At 36.6% G+C, this 16,542-nt stretch overlaps 1 protein-coding gene across 2 annotated transcripts in view; it reads right to left on the reverse strand.

The window, feature by feature from the left end:
• LOC150080877 (DNA topoisomerase I, mitochondrial-like) overlaps nt 1-16,542 on the reverse strand; it is a 551,188-nt gene that overhangs the window by 230,897 nt on the left and 303,749 nt on the right. For both annotated transcript variants that reach the window (XM_090381550.1, XM_090381549.1), the window contains one exon: nt 10,775-10,896. In XM_090381550.1, the coding sequence (XP_090237676.1) occupies nt 10,775-10,896 (122 nt within the window). The remainder of the gene's footprint in view (nt 1-10,774; nt 10,897-16,542) is intronic.

The raw sequence follows: 16,542 nt of genomic DNA on the forward strand, positions 1-16,542 counted from the left end.
GGGTTCAGTGCTGGGCCCATTGTTGTTTTCAATATTTATGAAGGTATATCAAGCTTAATGTCTAAGTTCGTAGATGATACAAAGGTTGGCAGGGTGGGTAACGACAGTCATCAGGGTGAGCTATTGCAAATAGATCCAAGAAAATTGGTACTGCATATAGCAGTAACCGAGAGTAACTTATAAAATGTGTGGTTCTACACTCAGGGTAGTGCAGAATGAAAAAGACCTGAGAGGTAACTGTGCAATTAAGACATGAAATTCTTTGAGTTTTGCACACATCCTACCAGGAGAACTCGTGGTTTTGTCAATGATATAAAGAAACTTTGCTACCAGGGATAAGAAGGTGATTATCCCTTTCTTAAAGGCCATGGTTAGGCCGCATCTTGAGTACTGTATACAGGTCAGCAAGCCTCACTTTAGGAAGTTATGTAGATCTGTTGGAATGGGTGCAGAGAAGGGCAACCAGTTTGCCAAAGGGAACAAAAGGGTGCTCTTACCTAGAAAGGCTTCAGTTCTGCAAATTGCAGCATCTTGAGAACATGCAACTGCAGGGAGATCTGATTGAGTTGTTTAAAGCCTTGACTAGATTTTTGGTTCTGGTTCACAGATTGATCGGATCAAATACTGTCGCATTATTCAGTGCTAAGAAAAACCAGCAGATGTCCGAAAAAAACTGCATTATATATTATAGAAATATATATATGCATAATGCAGACATACTTTTCCGTCATACATCCTTAAGCTGAATGTTAATGGTATTCTTCAACTTGATCAGACTACATACACGAGGGGGCATAAATTCAAGTTGAGGAAGGATAGTTGCAGAAGAGATATATGAAAGTATGCTTTTAGCCAGCAGATGGTTGATTGTTGGAATAGGCTTCCATCTGTTGTAAAGAGATGTGGAATTTACTCAAAGATGTCATCAGGGGTAAAGGGAAGGGTGTTTGCATTCGTAAAGGTGAATGCAGTGGTCTCAACTGATGACATTACCAACGATTCCAATTCTAATTCCAGCAACTAATTCCAATTCTAAATGGAAAGCATTCAAGGAATCATTCTTGGAAGCTACTAGGCATTTCTTAGTTGGTATGAAAGTCTATGCAGGGTCCGAAGAGAGGAAGTTGTTCTTGCTCAGCTCTGCATAGGTCATAATCATCTAACCTTTTCCTTTTTTCTGAGGGCAAATAACCCACCTATGTGTGAGATATGTAACACTATTTTAACGGTTCGTCATGTGTTTATCCTGTTTTTATAGAACCATGACATTTATTTTTTAAGGATTTTAATTATCTGGCTGAACTATCTACACTCAGTCAGATTTTAAGTGACAGAGGCAACATGTCTGACATTTTTAACTTTTTACACTCAATCAATTTATATACAAAGCTTTAAGTTTATATTTTTATATTTCTTATTTACCTTTATATAGTAGTATATCACGTTTACCTTCTTGATGAGGCGCCTCCGTAGCCAGGTGGGAAGGAGCAGCAGTGCGTAGCACACGCTTCTTGATTAGACCGGGGTTCGAGCCCATCACCACCAAATACGGAGGATGCGGAAAGGTCAGGGAATGACCACCGCATATCCCGGAGCAATATGGCTTTAATTGCTAATGCTCGTACAAAATAATAATAATAATAATACAATAATACCTTCTTGATGTGGTAGCCAGTTTATAGGCTACCAAAATTTTTGTATCAGCTTTAATTTTGACTTGGTGCATTATGGCGTTAGTTGCCAATGCACCATTAAACACCAAACCAACCAACCAAACTTTACAACAGGGGAAATCACTTGCTTGTCCTTGCTGATGAAATTCCTGTACATCACTAACAGAACCACATGAGCTGTCGTAGCAGTCTATCTGCACTGCTCAGAGAACTTTGTGTTAGACTACTATTATCCCTAGGTCTTTTTTGTTCTCCAACATTTTGATACCCATGTAATGCATATAATTTATCAGGTTACACAGAAGCATAGGTAGATATAAGCTAGTCTGTAATCAAGTCACATAAGAGATAAGGCAACAAAGTTAGATTATGAGAAATCATTGTAAAGGAGGCAAAAAAAAAAAAAAAAACCACCACAGCAATGACTTCTTTTCTTTTATAAACTAGAAGGAAGGGGTGAATATGATTGGTTCACTGAATATCGATGGTTCAACTGTTGATCGTGCTACTCATGTAGCTGGCAAACTTAAAAGTATTTTGCATCTACATTCACACGAGGAATTCTGGAGGGAAGTGGAGGAAAGAAGCTTATCAAACTAACAGGGGAGGTAAAGGATTTTGTACTCACTGAGAGCAAAGTGGAGGAGAAATTGTTGAAGTTAAACATAAGAAAAGGACCTGGGGTGGTTGGATTCTAACCAATTATATAAAAGGAGGCAGCAAAGGAAATAAGCAAGCCCTTAGACATAATTATGAGAGCATCCTTGGACTCGGGAGGTGCCCATAAACTGGAGATGTGCAAATATATCCCCAATTCACAAAGGGTGGCACAAGTAATTTCAGACCTGAACTTCTAATGTTATTAGTGAAGTCCCACAGGGTTCGGAGTTCGGCCAATTGCTGTTTTTTATATATATCAATAATATTAATGAAGGTATATGAGGCTTACTGTCCCGGTTTTCAGATGATAAGAAGGTTGGGTTGTTAATGACAGTACACTACTGCAACGTGATCTAGAAAGGTTAAACAGATGGGCTGAGAGGTGACAAGTGAAGTTTAATATTGTCAACTGCAAAGTTCTGAATATGGGTAGCAGTAAACCCAGCGTAACGTACCAACTGTGCAGTACTACACTCAGGGTAGTGGAGAATGAAAAAGACCTGAGGGTAATTGTGCAGTAAGATATGAAGTTTTCTGTCAGTGCAGACAGGTTGCCAGAGCAGCTCATTGGGTTTTGTCAATGATTATACAGGAATTTTGCTAGCAGGAATAAGGAGGTGATTATCACTTTGATTAAGACAATGGTCAGGCTACACCTTGAGTACTGCATACAGGTCTGGAGGCCTCATTTTAGGCAGGATGTAGAGCTGCTAAAACAAGTACAGAGAATGGCAACAAGATTGGCAGGGGGGGGGGAAACAAAGGGTTGCTTTTATCAAGAAAGCCTAAGATCTGCAAATTGCAGCATCTGGAGACTAGGTGAGGTGATCTGATTGGGGTGTGTAAGGCCTTAAATGGTTTGAGCAAGTTCAATGATGACAGGATTCTTCCTCTTGTTCAGAAAGGCAAACTTCTGCACATCTATTCTACAACTGTCTTTCTTCAGTTTGAATCTATGCCCCCTCAGGTTTGTAATCTGAGAAAGAGGAAGATTCCAATCAGCATTGAGCCTGCTCAATCCATTCAAGGCCTTATACACCTCTATCAGATCGCCTTGCTGGTGCCTAGTCTCCAGAAGCTGCAATTTGCATTACTTAAGCCTTTCTTCATAAGAGCACCCATTTATTCCCTTCACCAGTCTTGTTGCCTTCTCTGTACTTGTTCTAGCAACTCTACATCCTTCTTAAATGAGGCTTCCAGACATATACGTAGTACTCAAGGGTGTGGCCTGACCATTGCCTTATAGAAAGGGATAATCACTTCCTTATCTCTGCTTGCAAAATTCCTGTATATCATTGACAAGACCCCATGACCTACTCTGGCAGGCTGTCTGCACTGTTCAGAAAACTTCATATCTGACTGCACAATTACCCCCAGGTCTCTTTCATTCCTCACTACCCTGAGTGTAACACCACATAGTTGATACACTTCTCTGGGGTTACTACTACCCATATGCAGTACTTTTCATTTCTCAATGTTAAACTTCCATTGCCACTTTTCCACCCAGCTACCCAACTTTTCCAGATCCTGTTGCAGCAGCATACTGTCATTACTGTTATTAACAACCCTGCCAACCTTTGTATCATCTGCAAACTTTGACATTAAGCTTGATATACCTTCATCAATATCATTTATAAATATACAAAACAACGATGGGTCCAACACCGAACCCTGAAGGACATCATTAATAACATTAATCCATGTAGAGCAGTACCCATTGATCACCACTCTGTCTTCTCTCACTGAACCATCCTTTTATCCATTGTAGCAACTTGCCCTTAATATGCCATACTGCTCCAATCTGTACAGTAGTCTTCCATGTACAACAGTATCAAAAGCTTACCTGAAATCCAAGTATATGATATTAAAATTACTTTTTGCATCCAGTTCCTTTGTGACCATATCATAGTATCCAATCAAATTGGTCAGACAACACTTCCCCTTGATAAACCCATGCTGTGTCTGAATTATTACTGCTGCCTTGTCTAGATGATCCTGCAATGCTTCTTTATCTGTTTACTTCGTTATTTTCCCTGGAACAGAAGTCAAACTAACATGTCTGTAATTACTCGTGTCACCCTCTGATACGGCTTTGTGAATGTGGAATACATTTACACATCTCCAGTTAGTTGGGGACTTTCCCCAAGTCCAATGATGCTCATATAATTAGGTGTAAGGGTTTGCTTACTTCCTTTGCTGCCTCCTTTAATATAACGGGATAGATCCCATCCACCCCAGGTGCCTTTCTTATATTTAACTTCAAGAATTTCTCCTCCACTTTGCTCTCAGTTATTACAAAATCATTTAACTCCCTGTTAGAGTTTGATAAACATCTGGCCCTCTCCTCCTTGAACGACTCCTCATGTGTTAATGTAGATGCAAAATACTCATTTAGTTCACCAGCTATCTGAGAATGATCATCTACAGTCAAACCATTGATATCAAGTGGACCAATCTGATTCATCCCCTTCCTTTTAGAGTTTATATAAGTAAAGAAGTCTCTGCTGTTTTTCTTTGCAACTTTTGCCAAAGATTTTTCATAATCTGCCTTCATTTGCCTAACCTCCTTTGTGACTTCATTACAGACTAGCTTGTATCTACCATAGAACATACATCAAAGAACCCATTAATTACAGAAAGATGACACTTTGTACATTTTGGTCAATGGTCAATATACAGCATTTATGGAAATCACAGTATGTGGTAGAGAATATTTGTTCCTCTCTTGTTTTTTAATGCCCCCCCCCCCCAAGAATGTAGAGAGCCTGTTGATATATCCAACTTTAGATATATCATAACTTTTTCCTTCTCTTGCAGTCGATATGGTATTGTCAAGAGCTCAGATACGAAGTTTTCTTTTCTTTTTTTTGCCTAAAAAATATTGGGCAGCCAGCCAGCCAGCAGAATATATTGCATTATCCAAATTACAAGCACTAGAAGATTTACTTTGGAGCACAACAGCATAATACTAACAACAACCTCATAGCACAAAGTGATATTACAGAATATTACAATGGAATATAAGCAGGTTGAAAATAAGTTGACAGAAAGACATAAGAAATCTCCAAAAACAAATTCCTAAAGCTTTCTGATCCAACCATAAAACTTGAAAACTGACTGCAAGTAACTGAATATAAAATAATAATAATAAAAAAAAAAACTATATTTCTTACGAAGTATTGTCACACCAAAATATGAAAGTAATGAGATTATGAATATAACCTAGCACTGAAAAAACCTCATTATGAATTATAGTATTATAACCCCATTAAGAGCTTGATTGTGCCTATTTTATGCATGTTATTCTATGATTTCTTTTTCTAATTGTTGGTTTCCTAAGACTCAAACAAAATTCTCAACACCACCAACATCTCTCCTCTTCACCATGTGATCTGTAAACTGATATTCAACCAACTTACATACATTCTGTTGTTATGGTTCAAGGTTTATTGGCAGAGGGACAAATTTTGCCCATTCATTATTTATTTGCAAGAAATTCTTTCCCAAAACTGTGGTGGTGAGAGCCAATTATACAGTTTTATAACCTTCAGATAACATAATAGTCCATGGGGATATGAATCATAATGCTATCAGATACACACTGCCAAGTGTATGTGATAGCATTAATGATTTCAGCAAGTTAAAACCTGAAACTTGCCTTTTCAGACATTCAATTGAGAAAGACAGGATTTCTTCTGTGGGGGAAGGGGGAGGCATAGATGGGAATGCTGATATGGCATCTTGCCAGAATTGCTTCTGCTAGATTCTGTCTGAGGACCACCCTCCTATTGGAAAAACAGTTCGGATAAAATATTTACAGGGTGAATTTAGCATGTCTCAGCAGTTATCCAGGAATGTTTCCTCCTGTTATACAAGAAAGTTTGAATTGATTGGTGTAATTGCAAGGAATACTTTAGTGCCAGATTGATTTGACAGCCTCTTTGATATCTATCAAAACTGATGGTAACTATACGTTGTCTCCTTATAAATGTATTTGGATTTATATCTTATCTTTAGTCAATCATGTCAAGTGGAGACTATTCTTTTCAAAACCCACGATCACTATCATTCACTACATTTTTAGATAACATGAAGTATTTTAAGTATTTTCCAAATAAAACCGATTATAGAATGTTTACAAAGTATTCTTATCTTCCTTTACTTAGTTGTTTCAACATGATATAATAGATTCCATCTGGTCCAGTGGCACTATAAAATATTTTATTTAGGTATTCAAAACATGTGATTATTAATATTTGTTTTGTTTTGCTTTGCTCAATAGTTGAGCAATGAGTATAGACAAAAGATTTCGCAGAAAGATCCAGATCAAATTGAAGCAATGGCTTTCCATTTAGATTTATGGTCATCATATCTGCAATGTGTTTAATTGTCAAAGATGTTCTTTTTATTGTTACAATATTATTCATTACACTGAAAGCTCACTCAGCTTCAGCACTGCTAATCGCAATGGTTTCAACGATATTGCTGGGTTTTTTAATTGAAAAGGGAATTTCACTCGATTTTAAAGATAAACTGTCTTCGACAAAATATCTAAGATCATTAATTTTTATTTATTATTTTATTACAATACTTAAATTTCTTATTTGTTTTTCATCCTCTTTTCCATGGAGAAAGTTCTTTCATATTCCACGTTTCTGGGTAGCATGTTTAAAATTTCTTTCAATTCCTCATCGTCAATGATTAATTTTTTTTTTATTTATTTAATTTAATATTACTATGCTGCATTAATAACCAATTTAAGTTTAATTGTCACAAAGTAATTTTTTAAATGTGTTCTTACTTTCGATTTTGATTCCTTCAAATTCTTTCAACTTTAACATGCTCTCAATTTTAGCCTCAATTTCCTTCATAATTTTTCAAATTAATAATAGCACTGATAGTTTGAATAATCAATTTATCTGCTTTTGCTATAGTGATGCTGCGACTCTGTAAAGCTTCTGAAAGGTAAGAGAGAAATCTCTTGCAGGATGTCCATCATTAGTGCTAAATTATTAAGAAATTCCAGATTTAAAAGCTGGTTTACACAAAGCAGGATAATTCCTCCAAACTGCAATTGCCATAAGCAAGCTACAAGCTGCTAATGGCAGCCCAAACTTCAAAATTTCTACATTAAGTCCTTCAGCCATGATCTTTAAATCGCACTGGTTTTTTGGAAATTTGTGATGTAATGCATACTTTTTTTCTTTTAAATTACTGCCTGTATGCCATTATATTTTTGCACATTTTCTTCACATTTCAAAATCTGCCCACATTTCATTTTCAGAAATGTTTATTTAATATCTTAGTTGCCCTCATTTCCCCCCCCTCCCCTCTATGTCGCTATTGTCACTAGTTCTTAGAATACTGCCCAAACTGTGGGAATCACTTGGATATTCAGCTACTGTGACCATGCAAACATAGACAGCAGAAATTTACTGAAAGGCGTGGAACACTCACTTCTCTGAAAAACAGATGACTGCTTGCCAGAGTAAAGAGGAACCACAACACAGGTTGACCAGAGCCTATTGTCCTCCATGTCAGGAATATGTCTTAACCTTCTGACTGGCTAAGGAAAGCATATTGACTAGTGCAACATCTCGGTATGTGAGACAGTTGGCTCCATAGGTTTTACGGGCACCACTAATATTGCGGAATGGGAATCCCTTTAACCCTTAATTTTTGCTTTCAAATTGCCTAAAGACCAGAGGTAGAAACAATGTGTACAAAGTTGCCTCTTGTACTCCGTTCACTATATGGAAATTTTCTTCGTTCTACATGAATTTTTTAAATGTGATTACTGAGAGGAATTTTAAAAAAATCGCTATAAAGAAGTTCTTTAAACAGACATCTGACTGTAATTAAAACAAAAATGAAGCAATTTTAAAATATATAACTGGTCGAGTGTGCCCTTAAAATGCCGCGCCTGGGGCACCACCCGCCCCATCGTAATTCCGGCTCTGAATACTCAATAACTGAATTCAGGATTTAATTTGTAAAATAAATGATAATTTCAACAATGGGGCTCGCAACTTTTCAAAAAAATAAAATAAAAATGGGCTCTCATGAGCCCACTATAGCTCATCACTGAGTGAGTTACTTTTTGTTCCACATGAGTCTTGCATTTTTGTTTTTGTTGATGGGGTGAGGCGAATTTTATCCAGGATTCTTTATTTGCTTGCCTTTATATTTGTCAGGCTTTGGCATAGTCTTTTTTAATTAATGAGAACACCAGCAGCAGAATTTTTGCAAGTAGTAATCCAGGCTCTGTTCTTTTTTAGTTTGTAATGCATACAATCTTGATTCATCCAGTTTTGTGTAAGTTGTTCTGGATGAGGTTCAGGTATTATAGTTGGAGCAGCATTTGGAATCTGGAAACATGTTATGTGCATCATTTATGGGCTGAGACTGGGTTGCATGACCATGAAATTTAATGCATTTAGCATATGTATCCCAATCGCCATGGTTGAATTTCCACTTAATATGATGTGCTTCATGAATTTGCTTGTGTTTGAATCTCGTATGACTGGACGGCTCTCACTACTGTGTGAATCAAATACTGACCAGTCAATACTTGAATAAATGAACAGAGAACAAATTGTCGTGGCTGCTACAGACAACTGAATATGGGTTTGCACATATATACCACACCAGATTTTAAGAGCATAAGCTGATTGCACTAAACAAAGATTCACCTAACTTTTCTTGTCTGTCTGTATGTAGTTGAAGATTAATAACCATTAAAATTTCCAGGCCTTTCATGGCACACAATTAGTTTGGAGAAGCAAAAATTGTTGATGCTGCTATACAAGTGGATTGCTGGCTTCTGACCCATTTTTGTTCTATCACTCTTAGGAAAAAGAGGGCATCCAGGGTTCATTTCTTCCCTGCCATGCAGTTCTAAAATAGCATTATCTAGATAAGTCTGTTCATCAATATCCATTCCATTCCAATGGAATGGAATGGATATTGATGAACAGACTTATCTGGAGGACTCTGGATATCAATATCTTCGGGATTCTGTCAAGACTAACTGCAGTGTTGTTGACCCGATCTGTTACTTGTACAGTAGTTTGCTTGGAGTTCAACTGGAAACAGATGTTTGGTGACACTGACATCTGTTTAAGTGACCAAATTAAGAATGCTGTACAGCTGTAGCATAGGTGGGCATTGAAACTATTTGTGTGATTTTTCTTGCTTTGCTTTCATGTATGCAATTTTGTTTTCTACTTTATATTTTTCAATTTGTTTATCTTGCTTACAGAGGTAACACATCTTAGAACAAGCTGAGTGGCTACCCTTGCAGTTTGGGCATTGTGGGTGTTGCAGTACAGCAAGACCAGACATGTTTCTTAGAGCCACATGTGATACAAATTGAATTGAACTATTTCATCCCTTGTGTTTGTCTGGGAATGACAGCCTTGCTGGCACTTATACTGCCTGATGGAGTTTGGATATTTAAAATATCCAAACTCCATCAGGCAATTTAAATAGCTTGCTATGTCTGACTGTAAATCTGGGTAAATGAATTATGCTCCTTGTTAGGAGATTACCATCATTTCTTGTCATGAATCTCTTTGCCTGTTCTAACTTCCTGATCAAACAATTCTTGAACTCTTCAGATAGAGTTAGCCAATCCCATTTTGTTAATACACCCTTGCAGGTTTAGAGTGGAATTGGAAGTAACAGTAAATGAGAGGCTGCCAAAGGTCATCAGCTTCAGCAGCTGCTCAGATTAAAAGGTCTCAACCAGAGAGTTACCAAATTGTACTTTTTTTTCCCTTTTTTTTTTTTTTAAACCATTTTGGGAGAACATACAGGAGATTCAAAACATTTCTGCAGGGACAGTGCTTACCCACTGGTTGGTTTGACAATGAGAACAAGATGAAATAAAGCACGGCTTCAAGTATATCAGGTTGTAAGTTCTTGGCTCTAAAAGTAGAAACATTTTACTGTCCATCATTGCCCCTTTCAGCCTTGGGAGAATGGATTTCTTCCACTCTTCCAATGTGGTAGGAGTAGTGCCATTAAGCACTATTCACCACATGACCCTACTATTGACAGAAGTAATAGTTAAAATTAGTGGGCTACAGCAATAACAGAAAGTATATAAAGAAAGGCAGTTTCCCTTTCTGGAATCTCACTAATCTGATAGTAAAGGGCCACTTAAAGAAATAAGTGGATATAAAAAAAAAAAAAAAAAATTTAGTTCTAGCATTGACTCACTACTGTACTGAGTCAACGATATAACCACTGTTTGAGGAGTGTTACATGTAAGATATCAAGCAGTTAATGCATATGTCTCTTCTTTGTAAATTCTCTTAAGTAACTTCTATTAATGTTCTGAAAAGCAAGAAACAGCAATTTATTCTGTTTTTATAGAGTAGTCTAACATTAAAATATACCAAGTTTTGGCATGATTTCAAACTGAATATTAGCCATACCTTTTTCCAATCCCTGAAAAAGTTCTTATTAAAAGATTCTTTGGTGGTATAGTCGTGCTCTAGCATGCGTGCATAAAATCCAGCAACCTCTTCTGCTTCAGGACTCAGCTGCATATGGTCACCTACACGGTACAGAAATATGAAATGCTATGTGAGTGTTTGGCAGAAAACTTTTGAGGAGTATTCTTTAAATTTAATGAACACAGAAACAGTATTAACAGACTATTTTTGTCTTTGTTATTATGTTCTCTAATATAAAAATAAAGAGATCTTGTTACAAGTCTAATCACTCTTAAGCATGCCTATGCATGTTAACAACTAATTTCTTACTCACAGATGCATCACAAAAAATGAAAGGGGCATTTTTATTTGGCAGATGGCTAGACATTTAATACAGTGGAAAGTAAGAAATTAAACAGACGGAAGATTAGTGAAAATCATTCTGACATCACGAAACACTTTCACACAGAAAAAAATGAAATGCAGAAAACTGAACAAAATTTGAGAGGGAAAAAAATAAATAACTTCTACCTTTTAGCAATTTTTAAGTATCTACATAAAAAGGATCTCTCAAATAAGTTCATGAAGACATCATTAAAATTATGTGGCAATGTACTTTCACACGGAAAAGTAGAGAAATGAGAGTGGTGAATTTAAGCAGGGAAGAGACAGTACCATAAAGTGCATAAGGAATAGATGTCACCTAATTCCTAGCCTAAGAAAACATGTGATTTAATTCATGATAATGTGCATGCATATTTTTTAAAAATTGGGATATTCCATTGATATTTTAAGAATAGAAAACTTTCCTCATAATATTAAAACTTTTTCAAGTCTGCAAAGTGCTCAAAAGAGGAATCATTTTAATTGGGATATACTGATATTTGGATGTTTTTAATTGTGCTAAATAAAAATCAATTGATTTCATTAAAAGATTTATTACCAAAGATGAAATGTGGATCTACTATTGCTACTGGTTTCTTGATTTCTATTTTCTAGGATAACAAAGGGCAATTATGATATTTCCTTGAAAAAGGTTTAAATGATTATAGTATTACTTTAATCTCCTGAAAATAGCAAGAGAATAAACCTAAAAGACATGGCAAAGCTCATCCAGAGAGTTTTTGTTTCATCAAGAAAATGTAACATTTTACAAATCATACCATAAAATGGGAGGGGGAATTCTTTTCATTGTTCACCCAATTCACATTATTCTTTGGCTTGTATTTATTTAGATATGAATCAAATAGGTAATGTACAATACTGTATTATATTCCAGCAGAACCCCTATATATATGAAACATAATATTATACAGCTTTACTGGTAGCTGTTGTGTTAGCAATTTATTAACACAAGGTCCTCAAAATCAGAATGTGCCTTTTCAAGTGTGTGTTAACATATATATGCATAATGCACCACTTGTTTTCAATATGTCCGTCCGTCCGTCCGTCCGTCCGTCCGTCCGTCCGTCCGTCCGTCCATCCATCCATCCATCCATCCATCCATCCATCCATCCATCCATCCACCTGCACAAAACAGGAAGGCTTTTGATACTATTGCAAATAAAAGACTGCTGTACAAACTGGAGCAATGTGGTATTAAGGGCAAGTTATTGCTAAGGATAAAGGAATGGTTGAGAGAAGATGAGTGGTTATCAATGGGCACTGACTTTTGTCTCTTCAAGGACTAATGTTATAAGTGGAGTCCCCCAAGGCTCAGTGCTGGGCCAATGTTTTCAATTCAATATTTATTAATGATATTGATGAAGGTATATCAGACTTAATATCTATGACTGCAAATGATACAAAGGTTGGCAGGGTGGTTAATGACAGTAATCAGGGCAAGCTACTGACAAATCTACCAGAGTAGAAGTTTTTTCAGGAGTCCCTAAGTGGAACTTTATTTATAGATTTAAAATTGTTTTTTGTAACTTTTGATTTAAAATCAGTAGTGTAGTATTTATAATTCCTCAATTAATTTTGTGCATTCCTTCTTTACTTGGCCCTTGCAATTGCTTCAAAAACCACAATTAGTATTGATATAGGTGATACTTGGAGATTTCTATACAGTTTTGTAGCAGTCTAATTAGTATTAGAAGAGGCTTATAAACTATAATTTATAGCAACACGTATTTTAATAACTTTATCACATAATATATAACGTACAACATTAACATTCATAGAGCTTTTTGTATCGAAGATTTAGCATGAATATAGTATCGCATAACTAGTATTATAAGTGGATACTAGTGGAGTTGTAGGTTTTTAATTACAGTAAAAAAGTAGCTTGTAGGCACTAACTGTGTAGGTTGGCATATATATATTTTTTTAGCTAATAAACTTTATTCTAGTGCAGCTATAACTAATTTAAAACTCTATGAACCTATCAGTATAGTGCGATACATATAATGTAACTTAATGTGTGCAATATGTTACTGTATTTAGATATCAGTTTAGCATATTATTTTCTGGTTAAATTGAATTTAAATAGAAATCATGCCATAGATTTCAGCAGCAAAGCAATGGGCTCAAAGCAGTGGAAGTGCTGTGGCTCAGAGGAAGAAATTAAGGGGGTTCTCCTATGAATCATGGCCTAACAAAAATGTTTGTTACAAAACTACTAGCACAATGTTTGTGGACCTATCTAGAACAGGCCATGATGGAGCCAAGGGGGGTGTGTGTGTGTGTGTGTGTTAAGTGTAATCAGTACGAGGAAATTAGGCTCAAACTCATGTTCTGATGAGCATTTATGAGTGTTTGAAGGACAGGGTAGCGATACCTCCGAGGCAATCAAAATGGGGGCTCATCAAGCTCCCAGGTGCCCAAATAATGCCAGAGCCCTCACATGTGCATCAGGCAACACAGTGGCAATCCTCAAGATGGAAAGTGCGAGGTAGTAATTGTTAGTGATGTTATTGTCAAGGAAACAGGAAATGTTCTGTGCAAAAAGGATAGGTGGAATAGGACTAGGGTATGTCTGCCAGTGGCAAAAGTAGATGGGTTATAGAGCAGATATCTTTTAAGGGCACAAAAAGTGATATTGTTGTAAGTGTGAGCACTAATGACATTAAGAGTACAAGAACTGAAGATTTTTAATTAACAAGTACAGAACAATGTGTTCGGGAAAAAGTCGCGAGTTAGAATTAAATTTGAAAGTGACTGCAGAGAAGTAAATGTCAAGAGCCTTTTCATTCAATTCGGCCCTGGAGAGACTGGGCAAGGCTCATGTGGCAGAATTTTTCTCAGTGTGTTCTGTGCTTGTTATCAGGAGAGAGGGTTTTTACAGTGATGGGATACAATTAAATAGAAGGGGTGGAAAAATATTCACTACTGCTATCAAGACAGTGCTAGATGGGTTGGAAAACTGATAGTTTAGAGGGGAAACACATACTAATACATTGACTAGAGCTACATGCAGAGTAATTCATGCAGAAAGTGATTCTTGCACTGCTTCTATTGGAACATCCAGAGCCTGAAAATCAGGGTGTCAGAGAGTTCAAGCCCTGCTGTGGATAAACACTGAAAAAGTAAATATATGGGCTGTATTAGGGTAACTAAGAGTATGAACATGTGCATGTATACTTGCATGCACACTAATGCTGCTAGGAGTAATGCTGCTGTATAGAGATTATCCAAAGTTCACATATTGTGGAAAGCATCACTATCACATCTCCTTCACTTTGGAAAACTTTCCTGAGCATCACATTCCAATACTTAAGTTGGAGATGGGGTCTTTATGCCTCCAGGTGCTCTGTCTCTGGATCATACTGATGTAACTGCTGCAAGTGATAAGTGATAAAAAAAAAATTCAGGTTTTGATCCACTTGCATATATTGTGAAAGCACTGCTTTTCACAGGCTTCTTAAATCATCTCCTGTCAACCCCATCCTGGATGATGTCAACCAGATGCGTCAACCCCATCCTGGGGTAACAAAAACTCTACTGCAATTATTTGTTGAAGAATAACAGAAACTTCTACTTCAGCTGCATCACAGTGGTTAATACTTCACAAAACAGTTCCTTGCACAATGAAACAAGATACAACAAAGATTGCGCCATACTAGGAATGATTACCCACTGTCCATCTGCCACAATTGACTAACTATGGCAACAGAAGTTTAGCCAGTCTAAATGTTTTATAATCTGCCAGTCTATCCTACTTCCTTAGATAGGTGTGAAAACTGCTTTAGGAAAAATATAGTTTGAAAACTGATCACAGTGAACTGCATAAAATAAGTTATTTTTTTTTTTTTTTGCTGCAAATCAGTTTTTTTAAAAAAAAAGGCAGCCTCATAATATTTACCACAGTGCACCCAACTGACAATCTATGTCACAAAATATACATATTCTATGATTGCTATATAGAGGCAATTATGGCAGACTTCAAGTCACTATAAGGTACTAATAAAAATGGAAGTGTAAACTCTGGCTCCATAATGTAGTATGTACCTCACTAGCATGAATAATTGTGACACAGTATGTTAAGACTACATTTGGACATGTGAGTAGTGCGTGGCAAGTTTTTTCATTTTTTATCTATCGCCATATTTTTTAGATACGTTGCTGAACATTTTTTGATATTTTTGGATTAATTGGGAAATCGATTATCTGGAATTTTATTTTTACCATCTACCCCAGAAAACTGAGTCTATTGTATTTGGATGTCAAATGGTTTGATGGAATGTCACCAGTTTTAACAGAAGTTTTCTATCTTGAGGAGAACAGTACTTTCCAGGAAGGATGTTCTACAGATTTTATTTTGAAAGTACAATTTAGTGCACTTTTTGTCTCCAAGATTAAGGGTTCACCAATGGTTTCTGCATAATGGTTTGTTATTAAGGAATGTTTGAAAGACCCCTGGTTGCTACACATGGAACTATGGTGGTGGATTGGACCTAGCCACGGCAAGGCAATACTATATAATTTGCTGCATTTCTTTCATGGCAATTAATGTTTATTTTCCTAAACAACTCATCTTTATTTTCTCTAATTATATGAACTATGGAGGCAATCAGTGGTGAGCTGTGAATATTTTAACAATGGGCTTGCAGTTTTTCCAACTTTTTGATGTGAAAAATCCTTGGGGATTCCTGCCGAGAAAATCTGATCAGTCACAGAAGTGATGTCATCCACGGCTTCCACCAGAGGCGATTCCCACGTTCACACTAGTCTGCGCCGAGCACTCATTAGTAGTGTGATTAGTGTGATGCATTTTTCATGACCGGTATGATATCTCGAGCTAGCCTGGTCATCATATCCCCCCCCCCCCTTTACGATGATTCCTGGATACAAATAGTGTCTCGAGTCTAATCTTTTAGAATTTTTGAATATTATTGACTATCCGTTTACTACCCAAAAACTCATGAATTTCATCTATCCATCTCCGCCTTTGTCTTCCAGGTTTTCTTCTAGCTCCTCTTGGGTACCATTCTGTTATTTTCTTAGTCCATCTGTCATCATGTCTTTGAGCTATGTGTCCTGCCCAAGACCATTTTAGTTCTTTAGTTTTGATAAGAATGTCCTTTACTTGAGTTTGCTGCCTAATCCATGTGTTTCTGTTCTTATCTAACAGTCCGATTCCCAATATAATTCGTTCCATTCTTCGATGTGTAGTTCTCAGCTTCTCTTCCATTCTTTTGGTGAGTGCCCAAGTTTTACTTCCATAAGTCATGGTGGGGAGTATACATTGGTTCATTATTTTACGTTTCAGACAAACTGGGATATTGCTTCTCAGTATGAGACTATATTTTCTGAATGCTATCCATCCA

Source organism: Mastigoproctus giganteus, chromosome 9 (genome assembly GCF_048544385.1).
Source record: "Mastigoproctus giganteus isolate SK-2022 chromosome 9, ASM4854438v1, whole genome shotgun sequence".
Lineage (NCBI taxonomy): Eukaryota > Metazoa > Arthropoda > Arachnida > Uropygi > Thelyphonidae > Mastigoproctus > Mastigoproctus giganteus.